We start from the raw sequence: 13044 nt of genomic DNA, 5'->3' as shown, positions 1-13044 counted from the left end.
TGTTTGTACAAATTCAAAAAGTATTTCCACCACTAACAAAGGTAGAGTGAAAAAGTTACATTCAAAATAAAATTCAGATGCGATTCAGTGCCCGACTCCACACACAACATTTTCAGTATTACTATCCAGTGGTGTGAGGAGACAGAGAGACACAGAAAGAGAGAGAGAGGGAGAGACAGAAAGAGAGAGAGAAAGAGAGACAGAAAGAGAGATAGGGAGAGACAAAGAGAGAGACAGAGACAGAAAGAGAGACAAAGAGAGAGAGAGACAGAAAGAGAGAGACAGAAAGAGAGAGAGAGAGAGAGACAGACAAAGAGAGAGACAGACAAAGAGAGAGAGAGAGACAAGAGAGAGAGAGAGAGAGAGAGAGAAAAGAGAGAGAGAGAGACAAAGAGAGAGAGAGACAGAGAGAGAGAGAGAGACAAAGAGAGAGAGACAGAAAGAGAGAGAGAAAGAGAGAGAGAGAGACAAAGAGAGAGAGAGAGAGAAAGAGAGACAGAAAGAAAGAGAGAGAGAGACTGCAAAGACAGAAAAGATGGAGAACATCTCAACTGTCAGTCTCCAGAATGAGGTCATCTATAAAATGGCCTGTTACAGCATGCAGCTAGTGGACAATAAGACTGTGCCATACCAACCAACCTTCTGGAATTTGAAGAGGAAACAAAACATCCTATGGAAAGTAGCGTTGATCAGAAAAACAATGAACCCCAGTACAACATATATCATGAATGTATAATTGAATAATTCAGTTAATTAATTTGAGTTTGTGTTGTTGTATTATGCTACAGAAATACATACTTGTAGTGAACATTGATGTATAATATTCCAATAAAACAGCAACAACATCACTTAGGTAGCTTAAGATGTGATGTTTTCATTCAATAAAACAGCAACAACATCACTTAGGTAGCTTAAGATGTAATGTTTTCATTCAATAAAACAGCAACAACATCACTTAGGTAGCTTAAGATGTAATGTTTTCATTCAATAACACAGCAACAACATCACTTAGGTAGCTTAAGATGTAATGTTTTCATTCAATAAAACAGCAACAACATCACTGCTAGAGTTTGGACTACAGCACTAGAAGGGATCAGCTGAGATACCAAGGCGCTGTTGAACATACAGGAAGGAGTGTTGATACTCCTTCATGACCACAAAGCATAGCTGGCTAGATGGGATATAGCTGCAGTCAGTCTCTGTGGTATAGTGAAGTTAACCTGGCTATATGAGACATAGCTGCAGTCAGTCTCTGTGGTATAGTGAAGTTAACCTGGCTAGATGGGATATAGCTGCAGTCAGTCTCTGTGGTATAGTGAAGTTAACCTGGCTAGATGAGACATAGCTGCAGTCAGTCTCTGTGGTATAGTGAAGTTAACCTGGCTAGATGGGATACATAGCTGCAGTCAGTCTCTGTGGTATAGTGAAGTTAACCTGGCTAGATGAGACATAGCTGCAGTCAGTCTCTGTGGTATAGTGAAGTTAACCTGGCTAGATGGGACACATAGCTGCAGTCAGTCTCTGTGGTATAGTGAAGTTAACCTGGCTAGATGGGACATAGCTGCAGTCAGTCTCTGTGGTATAGTGAAGTTAACCTGGCTAGATGAGACATAGCTGCAGTCAGTCTCTGGGTATAGTGAAGTTAACCTGGCTAGATGGGATATAGCTGCAGTCAGTCTCTGTGGTATAGTGAAGTTAACCTGGCTAGATGAGACATAGTGAAGTCTCTGTGGTATAGTTAACCTGGCTAGATGGGATATAGCTGCAGTCAGTCTCTGTGGTATAGTGAAGTTAACCTGGCTAGATGAGACATAGCTGCAGTCAGTCTCTGTGGTATAGTGAAGTTAACCTGGCTAGATGGGATATAGCTGCAGTCAGTCTCTGTGGTATAGTGAAGTTAACCTGGCTAGATGAGACATAGCTGCAGTAAGTCTCTGTGGTATAGTGAAGTTAACCTGGTTCATCTGGAAGCTGCACCAGCGTAGCTGTAGAAGAACTGCTCGTCTGGCCGGGTGCCGTAGGTCGTGGCAGGGCGCTGTCCAGGGGTCACCGTCGACTGCCCAAACATATCCGGATTCATACTGCAGGGACATAAACATGCACACCTACTGTATGTGTCAGCCCCACAGACAGGAGTCAACATGATGTGAGATGGGTTTAGATACCACAAGGTGGAGCTCTGAGACAGTGAACCATTCAGCAACACAACCAGAACACATGGAAGAAGAGAAGGGGTCATGGTATAATGGAAGGTCAAATATAAGCTCATTATAAAACTTTATGCAATATTTATCTCACCTAATACATGTTCTGCCGTAAGAATGGAGCTCTGTGACAGGGCACATCTAGCTGCAGCCAACTACATAAAACAGCTAAATGTCAAGACAGAGGTCCATTACAGAGGAGGCCAACAGCCAGACACGTCTAAGCTGCGTTCCCTCCCTCCACCCGCCCAACAACCCCGGCCTGTTTGGGGAATGATAAAGGGGCTGTGGATACAACTGTACAACTCAGTTACCATGGGGGTGTGGATACAACTGTACAACTCAGTTACCATGGGGGTGTGGCTACAACTGTTCTACTCAGTTACCATGGGGGTGTGGATACAACTGTTCTACTCAGTTACCATGGGGGTGTGGATACAACTGTTCTACTCAGTTACCATGGGGGTGTGGATACAACTGTTCTACTCAGTTACCATGGGGGTGTGGATACAACTGTTCTACTCAGTTACCATGGGGGTGTGGATACAACTGTTCTACTCAGTTACCATGGGGGTGTGGATACAACTGTTCTACTCAGTTACCATGGGGGTGTGGATACAACTGTTCTACTCAGTTATCATGGGGGTGTGGATACAACTGTTCTACTCAGTTACCATGGGGGTGTGGATACAACTGTTCTACTCAGTTATCATGGGGGTGTGGATACAACTGTTCTACCAGTTATCATGGGGTTCTACTCAGTGTGGATACAACTGTTCTACTCAGTTACCATGGGGGTGTGGATACAACTGTTCTACTCAGTTACCATGGGGTGTGGATACAACTGTTCTACTCAGTTACCATGGGGGTGTGGATACAACTGTTCTACTCAGTTACCATGGGGGTGTGGATACAACTGTTCTACTCAGTTACCATGGGGGTGTGGATACAACTGTTCTACTCAGTTACCATGGGGGTGTGGATACAACTGTTCTACTCAGTTACCATGGGGGTGTGGATACAACTGTTCTACTCAGTTACCATGGGGGTGTGGATACAACTGTTCAACTCAGTTACCATGGGGGTGTGGATACAACTGTTCTACTCAGTTACCATGGGGGTGTGGATACAACTGTTCTACTCAGTTACCATGGGGGTGTGGATACAACTGTTCTACTCAGTTACCATGGGGTGTGGATACAACTGTTCTAATCAGTTACCATGGGGGTGTGGATACAACTGTACAACTCCATGGGGGTGTGGATACAACTGTTCTAGTTACCATGGGGGTGGATGTGGGGGGTGTGGATACAACTGTTCTCAGTTACCATGGGGGTGTGGATACAACTGTCAGTTACCATGGGGGTGTGGATACAACTGTTCTACTCAGTTACCATGGGGGTGTGGATACAACTGTTCTACTCAGTTACCATGGGGGTGTGGATACAACTGTTCTGGGGGTGTGGACTCAGTTACCATGGGGGTGTGGATACAACTGTACAACTCAGTTACCATGGGGGTGTGGATACAACTGTTCAACTCAGTTACCATGGGGGTGTGGATACAACTGTTCTACTCAGTTACCATGGGGGTGTGGATACAACTGTTCTACTCAGTTACCATGGGGGTGTGGATACAACTGTTCTACTCAGTTACCATGGGGGTGTGGATACAACTGTTCAAATCAGTTACCATGGGGGTGTGGATACAACTGTTCTACTCAGTTACCATGGGGGTGTGGATACAACTGTTCTACTGTTACCATGGGGGTGTGGATACAACTGTTCTACTCAGTTACCATGGGGGTGTGGATACAACTGTTCTACTCAGTTACCATGGGGGTGTGGATACAACTGTTCTGTACAAATCAGTTACCATGGGGGTGTGGATACAACTGTTCTACTCAGTTACCATGGGGGTGTGGATACAACTGTTCTACTCAGTTACCATGGGGTGTGGATACAACTGTTCTACTCAGTTACCATGGGGGTGTGGATACAACTGTTCTACTCAGTTACCATGGGGTGTGGATACAACTGTTCAAATCAGTTACCATGGGGGTGTGGATACAACTCAGTTACCATGGGGGTGTGGCTACAACTGTTCTACTCAGTTACCATGGGGGTGTGGATACAACTGTACAACTCAGTTACCATGGGGGTGTGGCTACAACTGTTCTACTCAGTTACCATGGGGGTGTGGATACAACTGTACAACTCAGTTACCATGGGGGTGTGGCTACAACTGTTCTACTCAGTTACCATGGGGTGTGGATACAACTGTACAAATCAGTTACCATGGGGGTGTGGATACAACTGTTCTACTCAGTTACCATGGGGGTGTGGATACAACTGTTCTACTCAGTTATCATGGGGGTGTGGATACAACTGTTCTACTCAGTTACCATGGGGGTGTGGATACAACTGTTCTACTCAGTTACCATGGGGGTGTGGATACAACTGTACAACTCAGTTACCATGGGGGTGTGGCTACAACTGTTCTACTCAGTTACCATGGGGGTGTGGATACAACTGTTCTACTCAGTTACCATGGGGTGTGGATACAACTGTACAACTCAGTTACCATGGGGGTGTGGCTACAACTGTTCTACTCAGTTACCATGGGGGTGTGGCTACAACTGTTCTACTCAGTTACCATGGGGGTGTGGATACAACTGTACAAATCAGTTACCATGGGGGTGTGGATACAACTGTTCTACTCAGTTACCATGGGGGTGTGGATACAACTGTACAACTCAGTTACCATGGGGGTGTGGATACAACTGTACAACTCAGATACCATGGGGGTGTGGCTACAACTGTTCTACTCAGTTACCATGGGGGTGTGGATACAACTGTTCTACTCAGTTATCATGGGGGTGTGGATACAACTGTACAAATCAGTTACCATGGGGGTGTGGATACAACTGTTCTACTCAGTTACCATGGGGGTGTGGATACAACTGTTCTACTCAGTTATCATGGGGGTGTGGATACAACTGTTCTACTCAGTTACCATGGGGGTGTGGATACAACTGTTCTACTCAGTTACCATGGGGGTGTGGATACAACTGTTCTACTCAGTTACCATGGGGGTGTGGATACAACTGTACAAATCAGTTACCATGGGGGTGTGGATACAACTGTACAACTCAGTTACCATGGGGGTGTGGATACAACTGTTCTACTCAGTTACCATGGGGGTGTGGATACAACTGTTCTACTCAGTTACCATGGGGGTGTGGATACAACTGTTCTACTCAGTTACCATGGGGGTGTGGATACAACTGTACAAATCAGTTACCATGGGGGTGTGGATACAACTGTACAACTCAGTTACCATGGGGGTGTGGATACAACTGTTCTACTCAGTTACCATGGGGGTGTGGATACAACTGTTCTACTCAGTTACCATGGGGGTGTGGATACAACTGTTCTACTCAGTTACCATGGGGGTGTGGATACAACTGTTCTACTCAGTTACCATGGGGGTGTGGATACAACTGTTCTACTCAGTTACCATGGGGGTGTGGATACAACTGTACAACTCAGTTACCATGGGGGTGTGGCTACAACTGTTCTACTCAGTTACCATGGGGGTGTGGATACAACTGTACAACTCAGTTACCATGGGGGTGTGGCTACAACTGTTCTACTCAGTTACCATGGGGGTGTGGATACAACTGTACAACTCAGTTACCATGGGGGTGTGGCTACAACTGTTCTACTCAGTTACCATGGGGGTGTGGATACAACTGTACAAATCAGTTACCATGGGGGTGTGGATACAACTGTTCTACTCAGTTACCATGGGGGTGTGGATACAACTGTTCTACTCAGTTATCATGGGGGTGTGGATACAACTGTTCTACTCAGTTACCATGGGGTGTGGATACAACTGTTCTACTCAGTTACCATGGGGGTGTGGATACAACTGTTCTACTCAGTTACCATGGGGGTGTGGATACAACTGTTCTACTCAGTTACCATGGGGGTGTGGATACAACTGTTCTACTCAGTTACCATGGGGGTGTGGATACAACTGTTCTACTCAGTTACCATGGGGGTGTGGATACAACTGTACAAATCAGTTACCATGGGGGTGTGGATACAACTGTACAACTCAGTTACCATGGGGGTGTGGATACAACTGTTCTACTCAGTTACCATGGGGGTGTGGATACAACTGTTCTACTCAGTTACCATGGGGGTGTGGATACAACTGTTCTACTCAGTTACCATGGGGGTGTGGATACAACTGTTCTACTCAGTTATCATGGGGGTGTGGATACAACTGTACTACTCAGTTACCATCGGGGTGTGGATACAAAGGAGTAAAAGCTGTCCGATTTCACGGTCGGTCGTCTCTCTTCTCTGACCAGCTGGTCTGAATGTTCAGCTGTATGGTCGGGTCAACACGACCGTCTCGTTACCTCAGACTGGGTGTGAGTTAGTTAACTAGACAGAGTGAGTTAACCCCTCGACAAACGACAGCATGTCCCTTCTCTTCCCCTCCACCCTGCTCGTTCCCCCTCTCTCTTGGTCTATACGCAGTCAGTCACGGGCCGGGCCGGACATCCTCTAGCTCTCTAAAATACGAGCTGTTTGCTTTGCCCCTGCGAGCGCCCATAATTACGTGTTGTTTTTAACCCAAATCACTTCCAGCGATCAGTTACGCACCCTGCACCTCCTCTTCCCCATGCATCCCTCCCTCCTTCACTGGGCAGAAATATGTATTTTTCCTTTCCGCACGCTACGGCTGTCAGGGGGGATTTGAGAGACTAAAAGAGCCTGGAGAAACACTGGAGCTCTGAGTAACACAGCCTGACTGCCTGCCTCACAGGCTGCCTCGATAGTTGGCCTGCCTGCCTCACAGGCTGCCTGGATAGCTGGCCTGTCTGCCTCACATGCTGCCTGGATAGCTGGCCTGTCTGCCTCACAGGCTGCCTGGATATCTGGCCTGTCTGCCTCACAGGCTGCCTGGATATCTGGCCTGTCTGCCTCACAGGCTGCCTGGATAGCTGGCCTGCCTGCCTCACAGGCTGCATGGATAGCTGGCCTGCCTACCTCAGAGGCTGCCTGGATAGCTGGCCTGTCTGCCTCACATGCTGCCTGGATAGCTGGCCTGTCTGCCTCACAGGCTGCATGGATAGCTGTCCTGCCTGCCTCACAGGCTGCCTGGATAGCTGTCCTGCCTGCCTCACAGGCTGCCTGGATAGCTGGCCTGTCTGCCTCACAGGCTGCCTGGATAGCTGGCGTGCCTGCCTCACAGGCTGCATGGATAGCTGGCCTGTCTGCCTCACAGGCTGCCTGGATAGCTGGCCTGTCTGTCTCACAGGCTGCCTGGATAACTGTCCTGCCTGCCTCACAGGCTGCCTGGATAGCTGGCCTGCCTGCTTCACAGGCTGCCTGGATAGCTGGCCTGTCTGCCTCACAGGCTGCCTGGATAGCTGGCCTGCCTGCCTCACAGGCTGCATGGATAGCTGGCCTGCCTACCTCACAGGCTGCCTGGATAGCTGGCCTGCCTGCCTCACAGGCTGCCTGGATAGCTGGCCTGCCTGCCTCACAGGCTGCCTGGATAGCTGGCCTGTCTGCCTCACAGGCTGCCTGGATAGCTGGCCTGTCTGCCTCACAGGCTGCCTGGATAGCTGTCCTGCCTACCTCACAGGCTGCCTGGATAGCTGGCCTGTCTGCCTCACAGGCTGCCTGGATAGCTGGCCTGTCTGCCCCACAGGCTGCCTGGATAGCTGGCCTGCCTGTCTGACTACACCCTGGGCCTAGGAGAAAGAGACAGAAACACAGCTGGACCTCAGGTCAGCGCCTGGACTCTGGTTCTGGTGGTAGGGTTGAGGAGGAAATGTTCAAATGACCACATTACGATAAAGAAGACCAGTTGATCAACAACTCCCTCACGCACTTCCTCATACAGTGATGTGAGACATAAATCAGCTCATCTCGCACCTCATTCCAGGCGCGTGTGTTGTGACATTTTAAGAGGGAGCGTTGTGTTCGCAGACAAAGGGCCCTAGTGTTCCCAGCCTGGCCCTACAGGACCCAGTGAAGCCGGAATGAGGGTGTAGGGGTGAGGGTGTAGGTGTGAGGGTGTAGGGGTGAGGCATTGGGAACACATACTACAGGGGGCGGAGCCGTAGTGCACAGGAAGAGAATCAGGCCTTTTCCTCTGCGCCCATGACCCTCTGCTCCCTCCAAGCCCATGCATACGTCTGTCTCCTCCAGCCTCACCTCTCTCCGGCCCTCGCTCTCACCACACAATGCTTTGATCTCTCCCCAGGCTGTCACTCTTCAGGTTACAGCTACCCACTGCTCAAGGGCTAAATAATCAGCTCCTCCTCCCTCCCTCTTTCTCTGTCTCACTCGCCTTGCAGCCTCTCAAAGCACTCATTGATTCGCCCGACTGCGTGTTGAGGGGGTCAGAAACTCTCCAATCACATGCTGTTGTGCACCTATAGTGAAACCCAGACACTTCTCTTTCCACGCGGTGACACGAACGACGTCCTCGTTCAGCCTGCGGAGCTCGGCCCGTTGAGGATTGGGCCACTCTCTCCCAACGACCCGGGACAAGAGACATTTTATATAGTTCATATAAAATAGCTTGTTATGATAATTATACAAATAACAGTGATTGTATTAAAACGATTTAAAAGACCCCATTCACACCATGTTTCACACCTAGTTTAAAATAAGCCCTGGAGCTGGCTTTGGTTATTGTGTTAACCTGGATCACTCTGGAGTACACTGGCCAAATTAAAACACTCTCACAGACGCCAATTCCCCCAGCTCACTCGGTATATTTAAAAGGTATCCGTTACAAAGAGCTGAGGAAAAAGCCTTGTATGCGCTCGCTCACTCTGTTCCTTTCCGTAGCTCTCTCTTTGCTTTCTGTTCCTCCCTCCCTCTAAAATCTGAAATAACTGTGGCATTCTATCTACTCTCAAGAGCAAGCCTCTCAACAGCAGCCAACACAAACATACTTGCACAGGAAAAAACCTTCAACACGAGCTTTATCGCACGCAAGGAGATGTTCGATAATAAATAAGACAAATTACTCTCAATAAACTCTCCATTTCCACAACTATTCATCATTTTAACAGCATATAAAGTAGAGGAACTAAAAATGTGTTCAACACTACATATTAGGCCTGTTAAAGCCTGCTCCCTGTCTACATATTAGGCCTGTTAGCGCCTGCTCCCTGTCTACATATTAGGCCTGTTAAATCCTGCTCCCTGTCTACATATTAGGCCTGTTAAATCCTGCTCCCTGTCTACATATTAGGCCTGTTAGAGCCTGCTCCCTGTCTACATATTAGGCCTGTTAGAGCTATTAGGCCTGTTAAATCCTGCTCCCTGTCTACATATTAGGCCTGTTAAAGCCTGCTCCCTGTCTACATATTAGGCCTGTTAGAGCCTGCTCCCTGTCTACATATTAGGCCTGTTAGAGCCTGCTCCCTGTCTACATATTAGGCCTGTTAGAGCCTGCTCCCTGTCTACATATTAGGCCTGTTAGAGCCTGCTCCCTGTCTAAGCGCCTGCTCCTGTCTACATATTAGGCCTGTTAAAGCCTGCGCCTGGCCTGTTAGAGCCCTGTCTACATATTAGGCCTCTGCTCCCTGTCTACATATTAGGCCTGTTAGAGCCTGCTCCCTGTCTACATATTTAGAGCCTGCTCCCCTGCTACATATTAGGCCTGTTAAAGCCTGTCCCTGTCTACATATTAGGCCTGTTAGAGCAGCTCCTGTCTACATATTAGGCCTGTTAGCGCCTGCTCCCTGTCTACATATTAGCCTGCTCCCTGTCTACATATTAGGCCTGTTAGCACTGCTCCCTGTCTACATATTAGGCCTGTTAGCGCCTGCTCCCTGTCTACATATTAGGCCTGTTAGACATATTAGCCTGTTAAATCCTGCTGCTCCCTGTCTACATATTAGGCCTGTTATATTAGGCCTGTTAAATCCTGCTCCTGTCTACATATTAGGCCTGTTAGAGCCTGCTCCCTGTCTACATATTAGGCCTGTTAGAGCCTGCTCCCTGTCTACATATTAGGCCTGTTAGCGCCTGCTCCCTGTCTACATATTAGGCCTGTTAGCGCCTGCTCCCTGTCTACATATTAGGCCTGTTAAATCCTGCTCCCTGTCTACATATTAGGCCTGTTAAAGCCTGCTCCCTGTCTACATATTAGGCCTGTTAGAGCCTGCTCCCTGTCTACATATTAGGCCTGTTAGCGCCTGCTCCCATATTAGGCCTGTTAGTCTACATATTAGGCCTGTTAGAGCCTGCTCCCTGTCTACATATTAGGCCTGTTAAATCCTGCTCCCTGTCTACATATTAGGCCTGTTAAATCCTGCTCCCCGTCTACATATTAGGCATGTTAGAGCCTGCTCCCTGTCTACATATTAGGCCTGTTAAACACTGCTCCCTGTCTACATATTAGGCCTGTTAAACACTGCTCCCTGTCTACATATTAGGCCTGTTAGCGCCTGCTCCCTGTCTACATATTAGGCCTGTTAGAGCCTGCTCCCTGTCTACATATTAGGCCTGTTAGAGCCTGCTCCCTGTCTACATATTAGGCCTGTTAGCGCCTGCTCCCTGTCTACATATTAGGCCTGTCTACATATTAGGCCTGTTAGAGCCTGCTCCCTGTCTACATATTAGGCCTGTTAGAGCCTGCTCCCCTGTCTACATATTAGGCCTGTTAGCGCCTGCTCCCTGTCTACATATTAGGCCTGTTAGAGCCTGCTCCTGCCTGCTCCCTGTTAGCGCCTGCTCCCTGTCTACATATTAGGCCTGTTAGCGCTACATATTAGGCCTGTTAGAGCCTGCTCCCTGTCTACATATTAGGCCTGTTAAAGCCTGCTCCCTGTCTACATATTAGGCCTGTTAGCGCCTGCTCCCTGTCTACATATTAGGCCTGTTAGAGCCTGCTCCCTGTCTACATATTAGGCCTGTTAGAGCCTGCACCCTGTCTACATATTGGGGATAGAAGTCCAGTCCACCCCCCCAAAGGAGCCTCCAGGGGATGGGGATAGAAGTCCAGTCCACCCCCCCAAAGGAGCCTCCAGGGGATGGGGATAGAAGTCCAGTCCACCCCCCCAAAGGAGCCTCCAGGGGATGGGGATAGAAGTCCAGTCCACCCCCCCAAAGGAGCCTCCAGGGGATGGGGATAGAAGTCCAGTCCACCACCCCAAAGGAGCCTCCAGGGGATGGGGATAGAAGTCCAGTCCACCCCCCCAAAGGAGCCTCCAGGGGATGGGGATAGAAGTCCAGTCCACCCCCTGCCCTACTATGAGCTCACCTGCCGGGAAAGCCTCCAGCCTGGCCAATGTCTCCGTTCTGGTAGTCTGTGAAGAACTCTGGGCTGATGGTACCATCTGCTGGGATGATCCCATCTGGGGGGAGAGAGACATACACCTCAACGTTAGAGACAAGTTCACTACTGTACTTCTCATCTCACTCTCTCTCACTTCAACCATACCACATCCCCCTCTCTTTCTCCCCCTCCCTCTCCTTCCCTCCTCCTCTCTCCCTCCCTGTATACTTAAGGTGTAGAAAAAGTCAGTCTCTCCAGAATGCCTCCCTCCATGTATACCTACGATGTAGAAGAGGTCGGGTCTCTCCAGAATGTCTCCCTCCCTCCCTCCCTCCCTCCCTCCCTCCATACCTGCGGTGTAGAAGAGGGCGGGTCTCTCCAGAATGTCTCCCTCCCTCCATGTATACCTGCGTTGTAGAAGAGGTCGGGTCTCTCCAGAATGTCTCCCTCCCTCCCTCCATGTATACCTGCGGTGTAGAAGAGGGCGGGTCTCTCCAGAATGTCTCCCTCCCTCCCTCCATGTATACCTGCGGTGTAGAAGAGGGCGGGTCTCTCCAGAATGTCTCCCTCCCTCCCTCCCTGTATACCTGCGGTGTAGAAGAGGGCGGGTCTCTCCAGAATGTCTGCCTCCCTCTCTCCCTCCCTCCCTCCCTCCATACCTGCGGTGTAGAAGAGGTCGGGTCTCTCCAGAATGTCTCCCTCCCTCCCTCCCTGTATACCTGCGGTGTAGAAGAGGTCGGGTCTCTCCAGAATGTCTGCCTCCCTCCCTCCCTCCCTCCCTCCCTCCATACCTGCGGTGTAGAAGAGGGCGGGTCTCTCCAGAATGTCTCCCTCCCTCCCTCCATACCTGCGGTGTAGAAGAGGGCGGGTCTCTCCAGAATGTCTCCCTCCCTCCCTGTATACCTGCGGTGTAGAAGAGGTCGGGTCTCTCCAGAATGTCTCCCTCCCTCCCTCCATGTATACCTGCGTTGTAGAAGAGGGCGGGTCTCTCCAGAATGTCTCCCTCCCTCCCTCCCTGTATACCTGCGGTGTAGAAGAGGTCGGGTCTCTCCAGAATGTCTGCCTCCCTCCCTCCCTCCCTCCATACCTGCGGTGTAGAAGAGGGCGGGTCTCTCCAGAATGTCTGCCTCCCTCCCTCCATACCTGCGGTGTAGAAGAGGGCGGGTCTCTCCAGAATGTCTCCCTCCCTCCCTCCCTGTATACCTGCGGTGTAGAAGAGGTCGGGTCTCTCCAGAATGTCTCCCTCCCTCCCTCCATACCTGCGGTGTAGAAGAGGGCGGGTCTCTCCAGAATGTCTCCCTCCCTCCCTCCATACCTGCGGTGTAGAAGAGGTCGGGTCTGTCCAGAATGTCTCCCTCCTTCCCTCCATGTATACCTGCGGTGTAGAAGAGGTCGGGTCTCTCCAGAATGTCTCCCTCCCTCCCTCCATGTATACCTGCGGTGTAGAAGAGGTCGGGTCTCTCCAGAATGTCTCCCTCCCTCCCTCCATGTATACCTGCGGTGTAGAAGAGGTCGG

At 49.7% G+C, this 13044-nt stretch overlaps 1 protein-coding gene across 3 annotated transcripts in view; it reads right to left on the bottom strand.

The window, feature by feature from the left end:
- kifap3a (kinesin-associated protein 3a) overlaps nt 1-13044 on the bottom strand; it is a 47712-nt gene that overhangs the window by 4083 nt on the left and 30585 nt on the right. For 2 of the 3 annotated variants that reach the window (XR_010460952.1, XR_010460953.1), the window contains 3 exons: nt 11514-11607; nt 1744-2081; nt 827-1700 (listed from right to left, as the gene is read on the bottom strand). Coding sequence is in view for 1 of the 3 variants with exons in the window: in XM_065009243.1 (XP_064865315.1) it covers nt 1961-2081; nt 11514-11607 (215 nt within the window). In the remaining 2 variants the exon portion in view is untranslated. Of the gene's footprint in view, nt 1-826; nt 1701-1743; nt 2082-11513; nt 11608-13044 lie in introns of those variants that run through there. The other variant, XM_065009243.1, reaches the window with a different exon arrangement.

This window comes from Oncorhynchus nerka, linkage group LG24 (genome assembly GCF_034236695.1).
Source record: "Oncorhynchus nerka isolate Pitt River linkage group LG24, Oner_Uvic_2.0, whole genome shotgun sequence".
Classification (NCBI taxonomy): Eukaryota; Metazoa; Chordata; class Actinopteri; order Salmoniformes; family Salmonidae; genus Oncorhynchus; species Oncorhynchus nerka.
This window is presented reverse-complemented; position numbering and strand designations above follow the sequence as displayed.